We start from the raw sequence: 24914 nt of genomic DNA on the forward strand, positions 1-24914 counted from the left end.
AAATTAAGCCTGGGGTCCAAGTCAGGGATGGCGGCAGTATTTGAGCGGTCTAGAACACCACCCACACCTTCCCTTCCTGTCTCCTGAGCCTGGCCTGAGATCAGGGCCATCGGGTCTGAGAACAGAACTGGGGCTTTGCCTCTTCTGCCATTCTACCCTCTTCCTGGGGCCCCAAGCACCTAGCTCCCAAAGGGGCAGCAGGTTTCAGGGCCCCTGAAAGAGGGGACGGGGCTGGAAAACCCTTTAACTGCCCTTCTACCACCTCTAGCGTCAGAAGGGGCGGGGACCTGAGCCTTTCCTGCAAAGATAGATGCAGGCCAGACCCCACCTGCCTCCACCTGAAGACACCGACACACTGAGAGGACAATTCCATATTCCTGGACATCTTCCTCCCGAAAACCCCCAATTAAACACACATGCAGCGGCCCAGCAAGCCTCACGGACGAACAAACACACGCAACTACACACCCACACGTTCACACACGCACATATATACCCAAAATATTTCGACAACAAGCCGGGGACGATGAGTTGAGCGGGGCCGGGGAGAATGGTTTCTGGCTCCAAAACTACATTTCCCAGAAGGCTGTGCCGCTCATCTAGGTTAAGACGGCAGAGCAGCTCTGGGGCCGACAGGCCTTCTGGGAAATGGAGTCCGCGGAGGCCGTGGCGCAAAGTCTCCCGGGAGTTGTGGTTTGTGTGCGGTCTGCGCAGACGCACTTTCCTGTGGCAGCCTCTGGGCTCTTTTGTGGTGGTTGCTGTTCTTTTGTGTAATGCTGGTCCATTCGCTCGTGTTTCAGTCTGTAGGTCAGTCGATCTGTCCGTCCACCCCGGGGCTCCGCGCCTCCTGGCTCAGGCTCAGGCTCAGGGCTGCCTATCTCCGCGCATGGTCCCCGGGAGGAGTGTGACCGGCTGCGTGGGGCGCGTTGATGGGTCGTGAGCGCACCCTGGGGTGCGGTGCTCCCGCTAAGCCTACCTGGTCCCGACCTCGGCGCAGGGCTAATGTGACCTTGCAGCCGAGAGTGCTTGTGCCACCCTGTTGGGCTCCCCTACAGGCTGCTGTCGCTGAGCCCCAGGAGGAAGACCCGCTCCTCTGGGCCTGGCTTGGGGCGCAGGAGGCTGCACAGCTGCCCACGCCTCTGGGGGACGCTGCCAAAGGCCACCATGGAAACCTCTGCCTTGAAGCCCCAGGAGAGAGGTACAGCTTCGCTCTGCGTCTGTAGGTTTGTATTTGCAGAGACTAAGGGTGAATTTTCCTGCCACGAAATACTCTACAAAAATGAGTGCTGCAGGAACATTGATGATTCTTACCTACGCAATGTTAAGCAAAAGTAAAAAAAAAAAAAAAAACACACCCACACCTACACACAAATACATAGAAACGATTTCGTTACTATAAAGTTCGGAAGCTGGCAAAATATAAAATTAAAACATTTTAAAAGCTGGCCAAAAAAACCTATTGTTTAGGGTTACAAAGACGTGATAGAACTGTAAAGATTAGCAAATATATTATTTCCATAACAGCAGAAGAGTGCTTAGCTAGGGAATGTGGGGAGGCGAAGAAGGTTGTGACAGATAAAGTTTACCAAAACAGGGCAGGGATGTTCCTGGGACACTGGTAATGGTTAGTTCTGGGTCAAGAATTCCGTGAATACTCTCTTTTTACAACTATTTCTTTACAACTCCTCACTGTCCTGTACGTATATTTCATAATCAAAATCATTTAAAGATCACCTCACACCCATTAGAATGGCCACTATCAAAAAACAGAAACTAACAAGTTTTGGCAGGGATGTGGAGAAATTGGAACCCCTGTACCCTGCGTGTGGGAATGTAAAATGGTGCAGCTGCTATAGAAAACATAAGGCAGTTCTCGAAAAATTAAAAATAGTATCTCTGGCTATATATCCAAAGGAGTTGAAAAACAGGATCGCGAAAAGATATTTGTACACTCATGTTTGTTATAGCAGCATTATTCACAGTAGCCAAAAGGTGGAAGCAACCCAAGTGTTCATCCTTGAATGAATGGATAAGCATAATGTGGTACATTCATACAATGGAATATTGTATTCAGCCTTTCAAAAGAAGGAAATTCTGACCGTGCTACAGTGTGGATGAACCTTGCAGACGTTATGCTAAGCAAAATAAGCCAGTCTCAAAGTGACAAATACTGCGCGTAGAATGATGGTTGCCCGGAGCCGGGGAGAGGGGAGAAATGGAGAGTTATTTAATGGGTTCGGGATTTCAGTTTTGGAAGATGAAAAAGTTCTGGGTGTTGGTAGCACAACCATATGAATATTCTTAACACTACTGAGCTGCACACTTAGAAATGGTTAAGATGGTAAATTTTATGGGGTTTTTTTTGCCACAAGTTTTAAGTTATTTAAAGAGAAATTATTAAAATCAGTAAAATTATTAAGGTGTTAATGAGAAAAAAAGTTGAAAAGACCTTGAGACCCTACAGAAAGCTGAGTCACAGGGCCCCTTTCATATTCTGATGTGTCTCCTAACTTGAGTTGAGATGCTGGGGTTCTGACAAGCTCCCCTGATTCTGCCTCAAGTCTCTACTCCTGTTCCCTCATCTCCTCCAAAGATGGTGGACCTCTTTTCCCAAGACTGGAGGGTCCCAGGACTCATTCTTCAGATGCCCTCCTTCTTCTCTAGTTGCACTCACTCCATGGGAAAGGTCATCCAGACTTGTGGCTTTAACTGCCATCATGAGCTGATGACTCCCAAATTATGTGTCCTGCCCAGACGTCTCTGAACTCTGGGCTCACTGCCCTACTTTGCGTTTCCACTTTGATATCTAAAAGCCCTCAAACTTAACGTGTCTAAAGTGACTCCTGCTTTCTCCGCAAACCTCCTCTTCTCCCTTCACTCTTTCGCATCTCAGCAAAGGATAATTCCTTTTTTCCATCTGCTCAGTCCAAAAACCTTGGAGCGCTTCTTGACTGCTTTTATTTTTTCTCACATGCCACATTCGATTCATCCTCAGACTCTGTTGATTCCTCCCTCATAATGTATCCAGACTCTGACCCTTCTCGGCTTCTCCCCTGCTCAACACCGTCCTTCCCTAGAGTAGCCCTTACCTGGTCTCCCTGCTTCTACTGTCCCATCTCCAGTCTGTTCTTACATCAGCTGGACGATCCTGTTCCAGAGTGAGCCAGACCACGTACCCTGCCTGAAGTCAATCCTCCACGGGCTCCTGTTGCAGTTGGAGTGGAAGCTGAGGTCTCACCATGGCCTATGAAGTCCTTTGCCATTTGGTCCCCAGTTGTGAGTTCTAGCCTCCTCTCCCTCCCTTACTCTGCTATGGCCACACTGTTCTCTTTGCTGTCTCTGTAACTCTTTAGGCACGTTTCCACATGCTAGCCCCTCTGCCAGGAACGCTTTTCTCCCAGGTATCCACATGGCTTGCTTCCTCATTCTTTGTTACCCTCTCATGAGAAAGCCTTCGTCTCTAAAATTTTAGCCCCTCCCCCATGCTCCTTATTCCCCTTTTGTTTAATTTTTCTCCTCTTCTCTGGCTTTATTAATCATCTATTCCTGCATGATAAATTATCCTAAGATTTAGGGACTTATAGCAACAATGAGCATTCATTACCTAATATCATTTTCGTGGGTCAGGAATTCATGAACAGCTTAGTTGTGTGCTTCTGGCTTGGGCCTCATGAAGTTGCAGTCAGACTATTGGCCAGGACTGTAGGCATCTGAAGGCCTGACTGGGGCTGGAGAATCTGCTTCTAAGATCGGTCCCTCGTGTGGGTGTCTATTGGCAGGAGGCCTCAGTTCTTGCCACACGAGCTCTCTACAGGACTGTTCGAGCATCCTAACAATGTGGTCGCTGGCTCCCCCCAGAGTGAGGGACAGAAAGCAAGGCAAACGCTACAGTGTCTTTCATGATGTTATCTCAGAAGTCACACACTGTTATTTCTGCACCTGATTACCCAGCCTTTTCACTGTAGAGAGGGACCACACAGGGGCACAAACCACAGAAGGCCAGGAGCCTGGGGATTGGCCACCACGCTGTCCAAGCTACCCTTTTACCTGTTTGTCTTGTTTATTGCTGCCTCTCTGGCTAGAATGTAAGCCCCAGGATGGCAGAGATTTTTTTTTTTTTTTTGACTTATTTACTACTACATTCCCAGTGCCTAAAACTATGGCACAGAGTCGGTGCCCCATATATATTTGTGGAATGGAATAAATGAATGAATCTGAAAAAGGCCAATCTGGCATTGTCGTAGAAATAGCTTGAGGTTATAGGCGTCCTGGGCTAGTGGCAGGAAAGCCAGAAAGGAGGCCACTGTGGTAGTTCAGGCAAAAGGAGACTCAAACTTGAACTCTGGCATGGTGGGGAGGGTAAGGAAAGTGGGGTGATGAGTCTGTAGGATTTGGTATCAGAGCATTCGGGTGGGGCCGAAGGCCCGACATCGGAATCTCCCTTTTCTGGCCAGAGCAGCTAGACAGATGGAGGTTCCGTGTCCTGAGATAGGGACACACAGTAAATAGATGATATGGGGGAAAGGTAATGAGTCAGACGTTGCCCTGGGTGACATCCAGAGGGAGAAATCCAAGACACTTCAGGTTTAGAGCGGCAGGGAGGATGGGGAGCGGAGGGAGGAGTTGGGAGTTGCCAACCACTCAGGGAAGGATGAGCCATAGGCTCTGGTGAGGTTCCCCCGGGGGGAATGTGAGGGCAGTGGTGGGGCAGGGTGAGAAGACGAGGCACAGGAGACAGGGAGGCCTGGAAGCTGCCAAAGAACCAAAGACACTGGGTCCTGGAGGGTAGAAAGGAGCTAGTTTCTTTTTAGTCAACTTTATTGATGTATAATTTAGATACGATAAAATTCCTATTTTGAGTATACAGTTTGGTGGGTTTTGACAAATCTGGGAAGCTATGCAACTATCACCCCAGTCAAAACAACATTCTTAATACCCCAAAAAGTTCCTTCATGCCCCTCTGTAGTAAATTCTTAGTGTTCCTCGCCCCAAGCACCACTGATCTGATTTCCGTCATCATGGAACTTGCTTTAGCACTTCATGTAAATCAAAACATACTATAAGTGTCTGGCTTTCTTTCATTCAACTTAATATCTCTGAGATTCATCCATCTAATATGCATATTAGCTCATTCCTTTTTATTGCTGTGTGGTATTCATTGATTATATAAGCATGTCACAATTTGTTTATTCATCTGCCTGTTGATGGGCATTTGGGTTGCTTCTAGTTTTTCGCTTTAATGAGTAAAGCCATTGTAGTGTTTTGTGTACACGCCTTTCTGTGGACATATGTTTTCATTTCTCTTGGGTAAACACCTAGTAGTAGAGTAGCTGCCGGGTCATAGGGTAGGTGTATGTTTAACTTTCTAAGAAGCTCTGAACCTTCCAAAGGTCCTGATTTGTTTTACATTTCCACCAACAACGTGCAAGAGTTACATTTGCACCAGATCTCTGTCAACATTTGGTATTTTCATTCTTTTAATTTTTATCCCTTCTAATGGTATTAGTAGTATCTCATTTGGATTTTCCTGATGACCAATGCTGATGAGCATCTTTTCATATGATTATCTATTTTTATATCCTCTTTTGTAAAGGTCCGTTTAAGTCTCTTGCCCATTTTTTATTGGTTGTTTGGGTTTTTTTTTGTTGTTATATTCTGTATACAAGACCTTTTTCACATATCTGATCTATATGTATTATAGTCACATGTCTATAAATATTATGTCTGCATTATCATATATAGAGAGTGAATATTTCTTTGCAGTCTGTGGCTTCCTGTCCCAGAGGTCTCCAAAACCACACTCAGGCTAAATGTCTCACTAGAAGATCTGTCACAGGACTCAGAAGTTATTATACTGATGGTTAGTGAATATAAAAGAATACAGAAAAGCTACCTGGAATGATGTCTAGAGGCTTCCACGTGTCCCCTTCCAGTTGAGTTGTAAGGGATGTGCCTATTACCCCAATGATTAGTGACATGTGGAGTGTCCCCGGCCATGGGAACTTGCCTGAGCCTGGGTGTCCAGCATTTTTATTGGAGGTCAGCCACATAGACATACACTGCAGCGTGTCTGACCTCAGTTATTGAAGTGCCAGACCCTCAGGTGGGGAGCAGGTGTTCACCATGTCACATCGTTAGTGTAACTGTCTTGACAATCTGTCACAGCATGGCCCAAGGCCTTGGGCTTGCAAAAACACTCTTACCCAACACAACATTCCTAGGGCTCAGGTCCCAGGAGCTCTTCTAGGGCCAGTCTGAAAACAGGCCTTTCTTGGTAATGTGCAAAATGAGAGAGAGCAACCCAGGACTGCCGAGTTAAACTTTTCCTACCCACTTGCCTTTTCATTATCTTAGTGATGTATGCGTTTTATAAAGCAGAAATTTAAAATTTTGGTTAAGTCCAATGTATCAACATTTTCACGGTTAGTGATTTTTGTGTTTCACTTAAGAAATCTTAGCCCTACCCAAGATCACAACGATTTCCTCCTACATCTTTTTTTCTGGATATTTCATAGTTTTAGTTCTTCTACTTAGATCTATAATATAATTCAAATTAATTTTTTTTTGGTATGTAGCGAAGTACAGGTCAAGGGTAATTTTTTCCGTGGACATTTGTATCAGTAAGGATCCAACCAGGAGACAGAAACTGCTTAATTTTCTTATTCATTTAAAAACTGATGTTGTAGATTCCTTAGGCTTTCCATGGAAATAATCGTGTTCTCTGTTATTTATGCTTTTTATTTCTTTTTTTTGTGTGTTTTATTTCACTCCTGGTTTGCTGAGCATTTTTATCATGAATTGATGTTGAATTTTATTAAATGATTTTTTGCATCTATTAAGATTTTTCTTTTATTCTATTAATGTGATTGTAATATGATTAATTACATCAATTTTCTAATTTTGAACTATCATTTTATTTCTGGGATAAATCACTGGGAGATACACACACACATTCAATTTGCTAATATGTGGTGAGGGTTTTTGCATCTATGTTTGTGATATTGGCCTTTAATTTTCTTTTCACGTAGTGATTTGTTGAGTTAGGGCATCAGAGTTATGTTGGCCTCATAAAATGAGTTTAGAAGCATTCCCTTTTTGATTTTCTGATAGAATTTTTTTTCATACTTTGCCCTTAAATATTTGCTAGCACCTATTTACCATGGAAACTACCTGGGCCTTGGAATTTTCTTTGTAGGGGAAGCTGGTTCTAAGGGATAAATGATCTATACTGGAAATGCCTCAGAGAGTTCAGAAAAGACAAGAAACCCAAGGGAAAAGCCCCATTCTTCCTTCACAGTACAGAGCCACAGGTGCACAAGTGTCTGTGTTCTGTGCGCCCTGTTGAGGTGCTAGAAGAGGGGTGAGCAGTCCTTTCTGGGCGGTTCTGAAATCCATGAGAGCAGGTGCTTATGTGTTCTCTCTCTTTCTGCAGCCCTTCCTGGAGAAGAGGACATGGCCGAGGTACAGGTGACACTGTGGACTTTGCTCTCTGGGCAGGTGTGAGTCGGAGAGGGCATGTGTATTCTCTCATGAAATGACTGTTCCGATCTTCATACATTTATTTATTGGGATCATGATGTTTATTTAAAACCCATTTCTATGGATTTTTAAGTAATTAAGTTTTTAAATAAGCGACACACAGAATTTAGATTTCAAACATAAGTGGAGTGAACAGAGAAATACAAGCCTCCTGTTTCTGTCCCCAGGCACCCAGATTTCCATTCCAGACCACCTCTTGTACATTCTTTTAACAACGATCTATACATACATAACCACGTGCATTTCTATCCTTCGTCCAGTTCTTTTTCACTCAGGTGACAGAATGCTAACATACAGGGTATTGCTTTGCTTTTTTTTTTTTTTATTGTGGTAAAATATATATAACAAAACTTGCCATTTTAACCATTGTTAGTATATAATCCAGTGACATTAATTACATTCATAATATTGTGCAACCATAACAGTATCTATACCCAATTAACATCACCCCAAACAAACTGTACAAATTAAATTATTACTCTGTTATTAACATAGGATATGCCAAAACTTTATTTCGTTTTGCAGTGGAATAATATTCTTTTGTATCCTAGGCTACATTTTACTTATCGGTCATCTGTAAATGGACACTGGGTTTGTTTCTACTTTTTAGCTATGGTGAGTAATGCTGTTATGAACATTAATGTATAAATATCTGTTTGAGTCCCTGTTTTCTATTCTTTTGGGTGTATATATATATATATACCTAGGAGTGTGATTGCTGGGTTATATAGTAATTTTGTCTTTACCTTTTTGGGGAACCGCCAGACTATCTTCCACAGTGATTGTACCATTTTCATTCCCACTAGCAGTATGCAAGGATCTCAGTTACTCTACATCCTCACGAACACTCATTGTTTTCCATTTCCTTTATTACAACCATCCTGGTAGGTGCAAAGTGATAGTTCATGGTTTTGATTTGCATTTCCTTAATAACAAATGATGTTGAACATTTTTTTGAGACTTTTTATAAGAGTTTGAGTAAAACTGATGACATATGATGGAAAGCAAGATCTCGGATACTCTCCTTGAGCATCTTTTCGTGTATTTATTGACCCTTTGTATATATTTTTTGGAGAAAATGTTTATTTTGGAGAAAATGTTTATGTATATATTTTTTGGAGAAATGTTTATTGAAATCATTTGTCCACTTTTAAATCAGTTTTGTGTGTGTGTGGTGGTGGTTAGATTGTAGGAGTTCTTCATATGTTCTGGTTATTAAACACTTATTCGATACATGATTTGCAAATATTTCCTCTCATTCTGGGGATTTTCTTTCGATTCTACTAATAGTATCCTTTGATGCACAAAACTTTTAAATTTTAATGAAGTTCAAATTTTTTTAAAAATTGTGTTGCCTGTGTTTTTGGTATTATATTTAAGGAACCATTGCCAAATCAAGGGTAATATTGACATCTTAATGATATTAAGGCTTCCAACCCATTAACGCATGATGTCTTCCATTTCTTTTGTCTTTTATAATTTCTTGAAGCAATATTTTGTAGTTTTCAGTGCACAAATTTTACACTTCCTTGGTTAAATTTATTCCTAAGTATTTTATTCTTTTTGATGCTATTGGAATTGTTTTCTTAATTTCTTTTTCCTGTTGTTCATTGATGATGTATTGAAATACAACTACTTTTTGCATGTTAATTTTGTATCCTACAACTTTGCTGAATTTGTTTATTACCTTTAACAGTTTTTTTAATGGAGTCATTAGAGATTTCTATATATTAAATCATGTCATCTGCAAATAAAGTTAGTTTTACAAAAAAAAAAAAAGATAGTTCTTCTTTGCAATTTGTAATTTTTTTTTTTTTTACCTAATTGCTTTGACTTAACTTCTAGTAGTATGCTGAAATGCTGAATAGAAGTTGCAAAAGTGGCATCCTTGTCTTATTTTTTATCTCAGGAGAGAAGCCTTCAGGCCTGCATCATTGAATATGATGTCAGCTGTGGGTTTTTCATATGACCTTTATTAGTGTTGAAAAAGTTTCCTTCTGTTCATCATCTGTTGAGTGTTTTTATCATGATAGGATATTAGATTTTGTCAAATCCTTTTTCTGCATCAATTGAGATGATCCTGTGGTTTTCCTCCCTTCATGCCATCAGTGTATTATATTACATTCTTGATTTTTGTATGCTGAGTCACCCTTACATTTCTAGGGTAAATTGCACTTGGTCATGGAGTGTAATCTTTGTAATGTGCTGCTGAGTACAATTTACTACTATTTTGTTGAGGGTTTTGCATCTTTATTCATAAGGGATCTTTGTCTGTAGTTTTCTAGTTTTCTTTGTCTGGTTTCAGTATCAGGATAATGATGGACTCGTAGAATGAGTTAGAAAGTGTTGCCTCCTCTTCAGTTTTATTTAAGTGTTTGGTAGAATTCACCAGTGAACCTATCTGGTCCTGGGCTTGTCTTTCTTGAGAGGTTTTTGATAACTGATTTACTCTCCTTACTTATTAATTAGTTTTCTGTTTCTCCTTGAATTAGTTTTGATGGTTTTTGGGTTTCTGAAAATTTGTTCAGTTCATCTATGCTATCCAATTTGTTGGCATATATAACCAGTGATTCCGACACTATTTACTGAATAATTTGTCCTCCAGATATTTGTGTTATAATCTATATGTTAAATTATTAAATATACAAGAACCTGGTTTGGGGGTTATTCCATTATTTGTTTTTAAACTAAGGCAAAGTTTTTGAACTAAAGCAAAGGTAATTTAATAATTGTAGCTTTGTAAAGTTTCCTTTGATTTTTCTCCCAGGAGAACTTTAATGTCATTTTTGTAGCAAGTCAAAAAAATCATTTTGCATTTTATTTAAATTTATAATAAATTAATGACGAATATCTATTTTTTAGTAATTCGCCTTCTTATGTCTCATTAAAGTTATGTCGTTTTTTTCCCTAAATGACCCGCGTTTTATCCAGCGTTTTATCCAGCGTTTTTATTTGTTCTCAGCTGGAGGATAATTTGGATATTCAATTACTAGAAACTGAAGTCTAGCAAACTTTCTAATCTTTGCCGACTTAATAGATTTAAAAATTTTATTCTTTTAAATTACATTTCAAATATTTATTAGTGTGGTTGAACATCTTTTCATATCTTTATTAGACATCTGAATTTCTCCTGTGAATTATTTACTCATGCCTTGTGTTCATTTTCTCTTGTTTTATTGTTATTGATTTATAATAACATTTTATACATGATTTAATTTATATGTGGAATCTAAAAAACAAAACAAAACAAAACAAATTAACAAACAAAACAAAATAAAAACAGACTCATAGAAACAGAGACTAAAGAAGTGGTTACCAGGGGGCAGGGAGTGGGGGGGATGGGTGGAAAAGGGGAAGGGGAATATAGTTAATAATATTGTGATAAGTTTGCAAGGTGACAGATGATTAGTAGAATTAGTATGGTGATCAAATTGTGAGGCATAAAAATGCCAAATCACTATACCATACATCTGAAACTAATGTAACTAATATAATATTGTATACCAACTATACTTAAATAAAAATAAATAAAAAGTGAAGAATAAATACAATTTTTTAAAAAGAAAAAAACAAAAATAGAAGATTATCAATCCTTTGAAAATAATGTGTATTGCAAGTCTTTTCCCAGTTAGTTGTCCTTCAGATTTGTTTAAGCCCTACAGAAAATCTTGGTTTCTTTGTTTTCAACTGTGCCTGTTGTTTTCAGAATGGATTCTGGGCTTGGTATCAGCCTCCCCCAAAGTTATTCTTTTCAAAAAGCTTATAGCTCCTCCTGTGAGTATTATGGCTTTAAAAATTAATGTATTTAGTCCTTAAGAATGGGTCAAGGTAGGTATCTTCTTTTTATTTTTTTCCAAGTGATTAGCTAGCTGTCCAAAACCATTCCCGAATGGTCCATGTTGAGTAAAAAGCCTCTGTGTATTTCTGAATAGGCACCTGTTTCCAGGCCATCTGAGCTGCCTGATTTCATGAATATAATTTGTTTTAATGACCATGGTTTTGAATAAATGTCTAATTGGCCAAGTTTCCCTCATTTAGCTTCTTTATAAAGCATTTCTTGGGTTGTTTCCATTCATATTTTTTCATATTTAATATGTTTTATTTTTGACAGATATGATTGATATTCTCAAGATAAGCCCATAATTATTTGAAAAAATATATATTCAACAATATATCTTTCACTCCATTATCCAATTACCGAAAGTTTCTGTTGTTTCATTCTTTCTTCCGAAGGCGAAATCAATGCACAAATATACAATGTCGGTTAGCCTCCTTCTGAGATCTTTCCTAAAGACTGTACTTTTTTCTTCAGATATATGAATAAGATAATGCTGTCTGTTCTTAGTATATATAATACACTAAAAGCCTTGAATTCAGTCCTTCAGTAATCAGTGGTTAAAGGAAACGGCTCATTCTGAGTTCTCTATATAAGTTATCTGCCGTACCTTTAAAAACAACTTTCTACTTTAGACACTGAATTTTGAGAAGGAATTATGAACATAATACCTAACTGAGAGAAGCTCTTACCCAGTGGGATCTGGATAAATTAATTCCCTAGATAAAAAGATCCTCAGTTTGTCATCATATTTCACTTATATTTTTAACCAGAAGCAAAGTATCAATTTATAACCAAACCAAGTGTTTCTATGTCTCTATTTAAAACTTTAAATCAATTTATTAACATCCAAAGTCTGTTGCCCACATGGGTAGGATTTAGAATGAAGACAGTTGATCTTTTTGTTTATTTATGTTGCATACTTATCCTTTTCTGACTTCTCTTATTCCTAGTAATTAAAATTATAAAACCTTACAAACAGATGCTTGTAGCTTTTTACTGTTGAAAAATCAGATTGTAAATTTTATTAAAAATTAATAATTATATCTTTTTTAAAAATCTCACGTTGATCATCTGTGAAACAATTTAAAAACATTTATTTTGGTAAGTTCATGTCTCCTTGATGGACTTACATTTCATTCTGTACTTGTTGGATGAATTAAACCAGACCAGAGAAAACATGATGTTCACTCAGCCCTTGTCTGACTAGCCTGGGGACGTGTTCTCAGCTGGTAGATCAGCTACTCTTGTCTCTTTGCTTCTCTGTGGTTTTGAATTATATGGATATCTGCTTTGGTTAGGTAATGCTGAGGCAGTTGCTACCTGGTTGGATCTCTCAGGCTTTCTCTGCCCTCTCATGGCTTTGCTGAGGCTGCCCTTCAGTGTTGCAACTCAGCCCTCACACTTGGTCTGTCCCCGGCCTCTGCTGCCCTTGGCCCTGGGTGGTGTTGGTGGGTCTTTAGTGAGGAGGCTTCATCTGTGGTGAAGTAGGCACTGCCACTTATAGGGCGTCTGTTTCATGGAGGGTGAGACAGACACCACTGGCCATGGGGCCTCTGCTTGTATGGAGAAGGGCATGTCCCCCCGTGATGGAGATGACACTGTTGGCCCAGATTCTTCGGTGACTTCCTTTTCTCCCCGCTCACTCTGTTCTGACAACTTAAGGATTCAGAACTGGAAGCTGGCATTGGGAATGGGGAGCAGGAAACCGGCCCCGAGGCCCTGGGACTAGATGAGTCCATGGGAACGCCAAAGAGGGGAGGAAAAAGGGATTCAAGGGGGCCCAGGACAGAGCTCCGTGGACCCCAGTCATTTAAGGAGGAGAACGATGGGGAAGCCCAGGGGTCTGAGCATGAGGGGCCACGAGGGGGTGGTGCCATGTTGGTGGTTTCTACTACACAAACCACCACCGAGTTCTCTCGTGTTCGCTGCGTCCTCGCCAGCCTTCCTCCTTGTCCAGCTAGTCACCTTAAAAATGTCCGTCTCTCTGCTCCTTCAAATACAACCTCTATCCTGAAGTTTCTAGGATTTTTTTTTTTTTTTTTGCTTTGCTTTTTGGTTTTACTACATATATCCCTAAACAATATATTGCTCAAATCTGCATGTTTGAACTCCAAATGTATTAATCTGTCAGGGCTGCCATAACAAAATACCACAAACTGGGTGACTTAAACAACAAATATTTATTTTCTCACAGTTCTAGAGGCTAGAAGTCAGAGATCAAGGTGCCATCAGGGTTGGTTTCTGGCGAGCCTCTCTATCTGGCTTGCAGATGGCCGCCTTCTCACTGTGTCCTCTGATGGCCTCTCTGTGCACATGCCCCTGGCATCTCTTCCTCTTCTTATAAGGACACGGTCCTATTGGATTAGGGCTTCATCCTAAAAGCCCCATTTATCCTGAATTACCTCTTAAAAGGCCCGATCTCCAAATACTGTCGCGTTGGAGGTTAGAGCTTCAATTTAAGACTTTGGGGGGAATACAGTTCAGTTCCTAACACTGAGTAAATGCATAGTCCATGATTCCACCTACAGTTTCCTTTTCCCTGTTGACACGATGTCCCTGAGATTTTCACAGTTTGTACCTATAGCTGTCATTACTCCACTGGAATATCTTACTGCATTTACCAGAACTTCCAGGAGAATGTTAGATTAGCACGCTCAGCGTTGGTGTCTTGTTCTTGTTTGAATGAGACTGTTACTGATGTTTTGTGTTGAGCTCAATGTAGGTTACTGGTTTATTTGCATCTACCTTCCTCTGCCTGCCCGGATGCCACACGCTGTAATTTGCTGTGTGTGACATTCCCACTGCCTAGCAATGTTGTGTGTAATGCTTCAGGACCCAGTAACGTTCCAGGATGTGGCTGTGGAGTTCACCCAGGAGGAGTGGGAGCACCTGGGCACCTCTCAGAGGGTGCTGTACTGCGAGGTGATGCTGGAAAACTACAGAAGCCTGGCCTCCCTGGGTAAGGTCACCCAAGGGACAGCATCTGTGCTGGCTTGGGGAGGCTGCACCAGACAGCACTGTGGGAGGTACAGGGGAAACAGGAGTCATGGCCCAGATTGTCTGCTTAGCTGATGGGAAGAGTTAAATAATTTAGCTGGCAAGTGGTTACTTTTATATTAAATAAACATGGATATATTATAGATTATAATGAAAATATGTGTAATTTTAAAAGATACAACTGGAAAGAGGTTTAGACTTGCAGAGGCATGGAGGGCTAGCCTTCCTTGGAGACCTCTGACCCACAGAACAGTATTTTATATTTAGAGGACGTAAACTTGTACTGTTTCTACTGCTTATCTTCTGTGTGGTTGGGCACAGGAGGCCAAGGATTGCCCCCCTCACCCAAGACCCCACATGATTTACACTGCAAAGGTCCCAAAGGCAGGGCCCTGGGCTCACACCTGTCACTGTCCCTAGTACCTACACCTCTTGTCTTTCCTGAGCAGGGTGCCAGGGATCTCCCAGTTGGAGCAAAGTGGATCTCCATGGATGGCGTGGAGGGGAATCGCTAGGGGCCTCTCTCCAGGTGAACGGGTGGGAAGGAGGCGTGGGGGCTCCTGCACAAGGCTGTTCAGGAAGCTGATGGTTTCTAGAAGTGCTGGCCATGGAGCCGTCCCCGGAGGAGTCAGGGCCACATGAGGAGCAGTCCCTGTGCAGAGCCACCTCCCGTCCTCCTGCTCTTCTCGGCCCCTGTGCAAGGTCCGCCTGGGCGCCTCCCCAGCCAGGCAGGCTTTCTTCTTCCCTACTCCCCAGTGCACCCCTTCCCCACACTGCCAGGCACCTGCCCTGTCGAGAGAAGCCCCTCAGTGGACACTGAGGCCACTTTCACATCTCTCTTTCCTTTCATCCCCTCGGTCACCACAGGCCACCAGCCTCTCTCCACGGCCTGTGTTCCACCCAGCTGTTCCAGTTGGATCCAGAGAGCCTTCCTATCCCCATTTCTAGAAGTTCATGCGGCTCTTTCCTCCTCATGTCCCCGCCTCCCTCGCTCATTTGCATTCCTTCATCTCCTGTCCCTGTGGCCTTTTGCGCTTCTCTGTTCACTCTCTGCGAGGGACCAGACCTGAAGGCCCCTGTCCTGAGGCTTGCTGTCTGCGCCCCGGCTGCTCTGTCTTCCCAGCACTCCAGCCCTGCTCTCGCCTCTGCTCTCACGTCTCTCCCTGGACCCTCAGCTGTCCCACCAAATTCAGCACAGAAACCGTTCAGTCACCCATCCCCTCCCACCCCTCATCGCTCGTAGCCTATCTCCATGTTCTGATAGAGTCGCCCACACCCAGCTGCCTCATGCCAGTACGAACAGTGGGACGGGATTTCTCTGCTCTCTCTTTCCTTAACCCACCTCGAATGTTATTGTTAAGCAGTTCTGCTAGGAACATCCTTGTAATTACAGCCACCACCTGCCAGAATCCACCGTGATTCTCTGTTGCCTACTACATTCAGCCCTGGAAAGACTCCCCATAGTCACTCGCCAGTTCACTCAGCTCCTGGTCCCTGTCTTCACATGGCCCTTCGCCTATGTCAGATTCTGCATGCACCGTTTCTGCTAACTCAGTGACCCCCTAGTCAATTCAGCAGTGACCGTGGGTTGCTTCTGATAGCAGCAGAATGGGTGGAATGGGACCATCCTTAGAGATCTGGTGAATTGGCGTTTCAGGGAAGTTAACTGTGGCAGCTTACAAGGTGGACAAACAGGGTGAAGAGGTTATGGGCTGAGAGATTAGTGGTGACATTTCACAGTGACCTAGGCACACAGTGACTCCAGCTGATATTCTGACCTGCCTTTCCTCCACTGGTTCTTATTCTAATAATTCACCTCATCACCACCCCCTCATCCATTCTCAGGGTCATGGTTTTCACTCTTCAGTCATCCCTGAAGGGAGTCCTCATGTGCGTCACTTACCAGCACCCCAAAACCATTTGTTTCCCTGTTCACTTCTGCCTTGCTCCTATGCACAGTGGCTCTTACCATATGTGACTTATTTTAAATCAATCAAAGCCACATATCTCTGGGGAACCAAAGAATAAAGGTAATAATATTGTATGTGGCTTTGACTAGCTCACATTTTCTGTCTCTCTGAATGGCCAGATACTCTCCATTTTTTTTATTTCTTTCAGACCAAGAGACTGGATCTGGAACTGAAGAGTCAAATCTGAAGCAAGTGATTTCTAAAGGATTTTCCCAGGGCATGATAATCAACAAAGGTAAAAGGTATGGAATCTGTGACTGCACCAGAGAAGTCCTAGGATCTCTTGGCCGTTTAGGGCAGATGGCATTTACCCATAAAAAAAGCATGATTCTAGAGAACATTTATGAAGATAATGGATTTGAGGAAGAGTTTAGACAGCAATCAGATTTTGTTACTCAAAACAAAATTCTTTGGGGGAAAATAGTGCATGAAGATGATAGTGATGACAGTAGCTTTTCACAGAACCTAGATCTAAGTAACCATCAGGGAATCTACATGAGCGAGAAATCATACGAATGTGATAAATGTGGGAAATGCCTTAGCTGTGGTTTGGATCTCACTCAACACCAGAGTTTTCATATTGCAGTTAATTCGTATGTTATTAGAAGTCAGACGGTAGGTGCTAGGGAAAAGCCCTTCAAATGCAAAAATTGTGGGAAATCTTTTAGTAGGGGAACACACCTTATACAACATGAAAGATGCCACACGGGAGAGCGACCATATGAGTGTAATATATGTGGGAAGTCTTTCAGCTGGGATTCATCCCTTATTCTACATCAGAGAGCCCATACTGGAGAAAAACACTATGAGTGTAGTGAATGTGGGAAAGCCTTCTACCAGAGTACATGCCTCACACAGCATCAGAGGATTCACACCGGAGAGAAACCTTATGAATGTCATCAGTGTGGGAAGGCCTGTAGCCAAAGTTCACCTCTTATTCTGCATCAGAAAACTCATACTGGGGAGAAACCCTATGAATGTAATCAATGTGGCAAAGCCTTTCTTCAGAGCATCCAACTTACCCTACATCTAAGAACTCATTCTGGAGAGAAACCATATGAATGTGCTGAATGTGGTAAAACCTATAGTCATAGTTCATCCTTGATGCAACACAAGAGGATTTATACTGGAGATAAACCCTTTGAATGTAAAGAATGTGGGAAAGCCTTTACTTAGAGCATCCAACTTACTTTATACCTGAGAACGCATACTGGAGAGAAACCCTATGAATGTACTGAATGTGGCAAAGCCTATAGTCATAGGTCATCCCTTATTCAACATAAGAGGATCCATACCAGAGAGAAACCCTTTGAATGTAATGAATGTGGGAAAGCTTTCCAATGGAATACACACCTTACTCAACACCAAAGAATTCATACTGGAGAGAAACCTTATAAATGCAAAAAAAACGTGACAGATCTTTCAGCAGAAGTACACGCCTTAATCAACATCAGAGAACTCATACTGAAGAGGTCTCTATGAGTGTCGTGAGTGTGGGAAAACCTTTGGTCAGAGTGCATATCTAACTCAACACCAGAGGATGCACACTGGAGAAAAACTTTATCAGTGTAAAGAATGTGGAAAGGCCTTCACCATATACGCATATCTTGCTCAACATCAAAGGATTCATAAGAGAAAGAAACCTTTATAATGTGCCAATCATGAAGAAGTTCAGACTGGAGAGAAATTCAGCAAATGTATTTAATGTGAGAACTATTTCGGCATAAGCACAGGCATTCTTCAACATCAAAAAATGAATCAAAGAAAGAAACTATAAATATAATTGTGGAAATGTTTTATTTGTAGCATGTCATGTAGTCAATATTAATAAGCCCATCAAAAGCAAAACCAAGAAAGTGAAAACTGTGAAACATTTTAGCGTAATATTATCTCGTTCTAAAAATTAAAAACACTGGGGAATGTTACAAGCTGAACTCTATAATAACATTTTAAGACTATGAAGTCATGTATGAAAGTTAAATCTTTTTGTACATATATTGACTTTCTAGAAAAGGTACGTCTGTTGAATCTGTATATGATGTTTTATATGAGGAGTTGAGGCTCACACCTCAAATCTGGTGTCCCACTCGATATAGACCTAACTTTAAATACTGTAGCTCAGGGCTGAGCAAACTTTGGCCTATGGGCCAAATCCAGAACTTTATTTTTGTAAATAAAGTTCTATTGAAACACAGTCACATATGTTTAGATATTATTCATGGCTGCTTTCACTCTACAAAGGCAGAGTTGATAGTTATGACAGACTGTAGAGCCTTGTATTAACTTGCTAGGGCTGCTATAACAAACACTACAGACTAGGTGGCTTAAACAACAGATTCGTATTGTCTCACAGTTCTGGAGGCAGCAAAATCTGAGATAAAGGCGCTGGCATGTTTGGTTTCTTCCGAGGCCTCGCCTTGGCACGCAGATGGTCATCTTCTCACTGTGTCCTTACATGGTCTTCCCTCTGTGCGCACATCCTTGCTCTCTCTTCCTCTACTTATAAGGACACCAGTCCTATTGGATTAGGGCCCTATTCTCATGACCTCATTTAACCTGAATTACCTCTTAAAAGGTCTTGTCTTCAAATACAGTCACAATGCTGTTTAGGGTTTTGTTTTAATCTGTTTAGGCTGCCATAACAGATACACCGTAAACTAGGTATAAACAACAGAAATTTATTTCTCACTGCTTTGGAGACTGGGAAGTCCAAGATCAAGGTGCTGGCAGATTTGGTGTCTGGCGAGGGCCCATTTCCAGGTTCATAGTAGGCGTCTTTTTGCTGTGTCCTCACATAGTGGAAGGAGTGAGGAATCTCTCCGAGGTATTAATCCTCTACATAAGGACTCCACTTTCATGACCTAATTGCCTCCCAAAGGCCCCACTTCCTCTTACCATCATCATGTTGGAGGTTAGGATTTTACCATATGAACTCTGGGTGGGGGAAGGGCACATTCAGAGCAGCAGGCATCAACACATGGATTTGGGAGACCACACGTCAGTGAGTAACACGCCTGCAAAACCTAAAATAATATCTTGCCCTTTACAGAATTAAGTTTCGTGAACCCCGTGGATGTACACAATCAACTATAATTATCATGTCGACTTTCAACATTATATATAGATTTCTAAAATATGAAACTGGCAAATTAGGGCAACATAGTAGTAAGTCATAAAGCAGACTTACTACTATGTAAGCTATGTTATCATTGAATTACTTTGCAAAAATTAGAGAAGGGGTCATTTTTTTTCTGGAAAATGGAAGGCAGAAGTGTTTCTTTGAATATAATTCTATAACTTCTTTAATGAGTAGTTTTTGTAGCAAACACAGTGTTCTGATCCCCAGTTATTTACCCCATTGGTGAGAGAAGAATCCTGTGTCCAGAACACAAGGTAGCCAAACATATGACACCTGACACTGGCCAGATGATTGACCGAAGTTTATTAGTCACATATGCTCACAGCCTAGGGGAGGACATTGTTCATCATGCAGCACCACACATGGATTGCACTTGGGAGTAAAATGAACCGGTAGGTAAGGGGCTGAGGGAGGCAGGCTTTTTCTGCAGCAGGAGGATGAGGTGCTCAGCTCAGTGGGCCCAAGTGCATTCCTGTGGGTTTGCCCTTGGGCAGTGGATGCTCTCTATTCCATAAACCAGCCAGCCTATCCCACCTTCTGACCTCCATCATGTGCCATCAAACTGACCTCCAGTATGAGTGACGGGAACTCTAAGTTGCATTCCAAATGAAGTACTAGGGGCTTGTGGATACAGTAGCACTGCACAGTGCAGATATAACATCAAATTTGGCAGGGGAATACTTAAGTATAAGAAAATAAATGGGCCTTTACAAGCACATAGTCTCACAAATTCTTGTTATTCAAGAGCATAACCCAAGGGTAGGTGTCTGTACTCATCATGGCCAAAGTTCTAGCAGAGAGGGGTGCTGGCTTGGCCATGGCACTGGTGTCCAGGACAGATAATGAGCTCTGAGTCTTGCCAACATTTAGTATTTTAATTTTTAATATAACAGTACAAGGAACGTAAGTTTAGTTTTTGATGAAGTCCAATTTATTAGTTGTTTTTTTTTCTTTTGTGGTTAGTACTGCCTAAGAAGTCTTAGCCTAGTCCAAGTTTGTAGTCCAAGATATTTTATGTTTTATTTAGGATAAACACGGTGCTTTGCGGTTCTGATTTTTATATTAAGGCTTATGATTTATTCAAATTAATTTTTGTGTATGTTGTGAGGTAGGGGAGTCAAAGTTCTTTTTTTATTTTTCTCAGATGATTACCTAATTTTTCCAATATGATTTGTTGTCTGGACTTTTCTGTCATCATCACACTCCATTGACACTTTCGTGGTATATTAATTAACAATATATGTGTGTCTTTTCCAGGCTCTCTATTTTATTCCTTTGATCTATTTGTCTATCTTATGCAAATACCACACTTTTAATTACTGCAGCTTTATATTGTCTTTTAATCAGGTAGTATAACTTCTTCAAATTTATTCTTCTTCCAAATTATCCCAGCTATTCCCAGTCCTTTTCTTTTATTTTAAAATTTTAGAGTGAGCCTGTCAATTTTTATTCATAAAAAGTGTGTTCTTTCATTAAATGTTTTTCCTATATCTATTGAGGATTTCTTAACCACTTATTCTGTTAATTATACTAATTACATAGATAGATTTCTAAATATTAAACCAACTTTGCTTTCCTTTACGTAAACACCATTTGGTCATGATATAATATCATTTATAAAGTGTTCCTGGATTGAATTTGTCAATATTTTGTTTAAGACTTTTGCATCTCTGTTCTTTATTCTGTGTTCTGTAATTTTCTCTCCCTGTAATGTCTTTGCCAGGTTTTGGCATTAGGATAATTGAAGATTCCGAAAATGAGGTAGCAAGTGTACTCTCCCCTTTTATTTTAGAGACTATTTTTCTTACTTAAATGTTTAGTGGAATTCACTAACTAAGCCTGAAATTTTATTTCTAAGAAAGTTTTAAATTACAGTTTTAGTTTTTGAGGGGTTTCATTTATTTGTTTGTTTTCTGTTTTTAGTTATAGGGCTATTCAGATTTTTTTTCTTCTTGTGTCAATTTTGGTAAGTTACATTTTTCAAGAATTTGACCATTTTATCTAACTTGACAAATTGTTGGCATTTTGTTATTAAATTTGTTAATAACATTACCTTATTATCCTTTAAATGTCACAAGTAGTTATAGGTATCCCTTCTCTTTCACTCACAATATCAGTAATTTGTTTTTTATCTCTTGTTCAATTTTATAAGAGTTTATCAATTTTATTCGTTTTTTCAAATACTCAACTTTTGGCCTCATTGACTTTCATTGTCTGTTTTCTAGTTTATTAATTTCTTCTCTTAAAATTGTTCTTTTTTTTAACATTGGTGTTAATATTTATTTTTAGTTAATAGCTTAAGTTATGGTTTTTAACCTTTTTTTCTAACTCGAATTTAAAGCTAAACATTTTTCTCTAAGCACTATTTCAGCAGCTTCTTATTCATTTTAAAATGTTTTAATCATTTAGTTTAAAATGTTTTCTGATTTTCCTTGTAATTTCTTTGACACATGGTTATTTATGTATAATTAGTTTCCTTATATTTGAGGATACTTTAGTTATATTTTTGCTTTTGATTTCTAATTTAATTTCATTGAAATATGAAGACATATTCTGTATGATTTCAATTCTTTTGAAATTATTAAACTTGTTAATAATCATCTATATAAGGCCAGTATTAGTCTATCTTGATGTATGTTCCACAGTAATTTAAAAAGAATGTGTATTCTGCAGTGGTTAGGTATGGTGCTCTACATATATCAGTTAGGTTGGTTAGTATTGTTTAATTCTTCTGTATTCTTATATTTTTCGTATGCCTATTTGACCAATTATTGACAGAATTGTAAAGATCTCCAAATATTTGCAGATTTGTCTATTCTTTTACTTATGTCGATTTTTATTTAATGTATTTTGGAGCTATATTAGTACGTGTATAAACATTTAGGATTATTATGTCCTCAGGATGAACTGACTCTTTTATCATTATAAACACCCTTAATATCTCATATCATTCTTTGCCTGTAGGCTAACTTTCTTTGATATTAATAGTCACTCCAGTATTCATGTGACAAGAGTTTTTCATAAAATCTTTTTAAAACTCTTTTTCTTTCCATCTCTCTGTGCCTTTATATCTAGAGAGTATCTTTCATAAAGAGCATGTAGTTATATTTTATTTTTCTTTTTTAATGCAGTCCAATAATTTCTGCCTTTTAGATAGTGTGTTTAGTCCTCAGATGGGATCAACACTACTGACACCTTGATCTCAGACTTTTATCCGCCAGAACTATGAGAGAAGTTTCTATTGTTTAAACCTTTTGGTTTGGGATATTTTGTTATAGCAACCCTAAAAAACTAATACAACTTATATTGGTCATATTGTTATTTTAATTGAATTAATAAATATTTCTAAAATTCCTGTTTTAATTTCAAATCCAGTAAATATAGATATAATTCATATAAGCAAAAGCCCTTTGGGTTACGCAATAATTTTAAGAGTGCAAAGGGCTTCTGAGACCAAAAATTTGGAGAGCCACTGTGTAAGACCACGTAATACCGTCTCACAAATCTCCAATTATTTGTTCTGCTTTCTTTCTTTTTAATTCCCACTTCATTCTTTAATTTTCTCTGTTTCAGTTTGGATAATTTCTACTGATCTGTTTTCATCAAATAATTTTTTTGACTTGTTTTTTTAAGGATCCACTTTCTGTTGAGATTCCCCATCCATTTGCTTGTTTTGCCTATCTTTTCTTGTAAATTTTTTAATATGATTGTAATTGTTTTGTTAAACACTTGCTAATTCCATTATCCAAATCATCTGTGGGTTTTCTTATAGAGACTTTTTTGTCTTGATTATGGATTATACTTTTCTGTTTTTTTGCATATCTAATAGTTTTTTATTTTATATTGGCCATCGTGGATGATGCTTTGAAAGAATTCTTAATCCTGTGATCTTCCTCTAAAAGTACTGAGTTTCATTGAAGGAGGCAGTTAAATTGTTCACAGTGATCCTGTGGAAACGTGGTTTTAGGCTTTTTTAGGTAGATCTATTTTAGTTTTGTCTTTAGTCTTAATTTAAGGATCCATTTTTTAAGGGGAAATTTTATGCAGATTTCGAGGCTTTCCCCTATTTGGCTATCTCTGTTCCTGGGTTTCCTCTCAATTTAGAACTATTGTGGAAGCCCGTTGCTTGGGCCTCTGTGTTGGCAGCCCATACCTGTGCCTCTGTACGAGATTATAGTTGTTATTGACAAGAGGGTTAGTCTGGTACAAGCTACTTGTACAGATACTTGGAACAGGTGTGTAGGTTATAATACAAAATGTTTAATGTAATAAGGCATTATTGATGCACTTTGGTCTTTGAAATCCCCAAGTTTTACATGCTCTTTACTTTTAAATGGAACATGTACCCATGTTTCTTTAGAACTTCACATAACCCTGCTAATCAGCCCTCAGGATTTTACGTGGGTGACCCTCAAGAGTCAGAAAGTGACGGGATGTTTCTATATCTGAGTGAAAACTTTACACAAAATATTCTCAATTAAATACCTCTCGCAGCTCCATACTTCTACATCAGTATAAAACAATAACTGTACCCTCCCATCCACTCCTGGACACATCCCTGTGGCTACTGTCTTATTACTTTTCAGGACTCGGGGACAGAGACATGGGTGGACAGAGCTCTCAACATAGAACCTTTGGGGCTGTACTGATTTACTTACAGTCATACAACCAGATCCACGAGACCCACATACAGTTGTACACAGATAAACAAAGATGCACACACTGATGAGCACTATGGGTACACACACACACACACACACAGTGGCATACAGAGGAATGTATACAGCACACAAACAGTCACAACTGGACCCACGGTCCCACAAACTTGCATCTGCATGCCCACGCAGATACAAAGCGGAATTGTGAGAGAACAGCCACACATAACACAGGTTCATGGATTCATGTATGCAAGACATATACACACTGTCACAGAACACACCCAGGCACTCAGACGTAGATGATCCTATGAACCATCTACAATCACATATAAAAGAGCATGCAGAGGGGCACTTGCACAAATACCCACAGTCATTCAGACCTGCAGGAGCACAGTGGGACCCACACATATACATATGAGTACATATCTATCTGTAGAGACTCAGACCAGAACTGTAAGTCAACAGCCATATGCCATCACACACAGAATCATATCAGACCCACGAGTGAGCACACAAGTGCAAACAAGTACATGTACAGACACCTACACATACACACATATCCAGACACATATCAGAACTATTGAGACAACAGCCACTATGAAGGCAGAGCTGGCTCCATCTTGAAAAGCTGACTCCATCTTGAAGCTCATCCACCAGCTTAACTTCTGAATGAATGAGCCTGCACCTTTGACCTCTCTCCCCTTCCCGGGGTGAACCCTGGAATGTACACAGAGGTTTCAGGCTAATGATGGAATTTCCATTACTCTTACCTC

At 40.2% G+C, this 24914-nt stretch overlaps 1 protein-coding gene across 1 annotated transcript; it reads left to right on the forward strand.

The window, feature by feature from the left end:
• The first annotated feature begins 734 nt into the window (after window positions 1-734).
• Window positions 735-19416, forward strand: LOC107497864 (zinc finger protein 883-like). The gene is given in 7 exon segments (XM_036221080.1): window positions 735-1198; window positions 5764-5860; window positions 7433-7461; window positions 8091-8154; window positions 14210-14336; window positions 16493-16586; window positions 17013-19416. Coding segments are annotated over 7 exon segments (1494 nt in total). The 5' UTR covers window positions 735-929; the 3' UTR covers window positions 17827-19416.
• The last annotated feature ends 5498 nt before the right edge of the window (window positions 19417-24914 follow it).

The sequence above is a fragment of the Rousettus aegyptiacus genome, unplaced genomic scaffold, assembly GCF_014176215.1.
Source record: "Rousettus aegyptiacus isolate mRouAeg1 unplaced genomic scaffold, mRouAeg1.p scaffold_m13_p_5, whole genome shotgun sequence".
Classification (NCBI taxonomy): domain Eukaryota; kingdom Metazoa; phylum Chordata; class Mammalia; order Chiroptera; family Pteropodidae; genus Rousettus; species Rousettus aegyptiacus.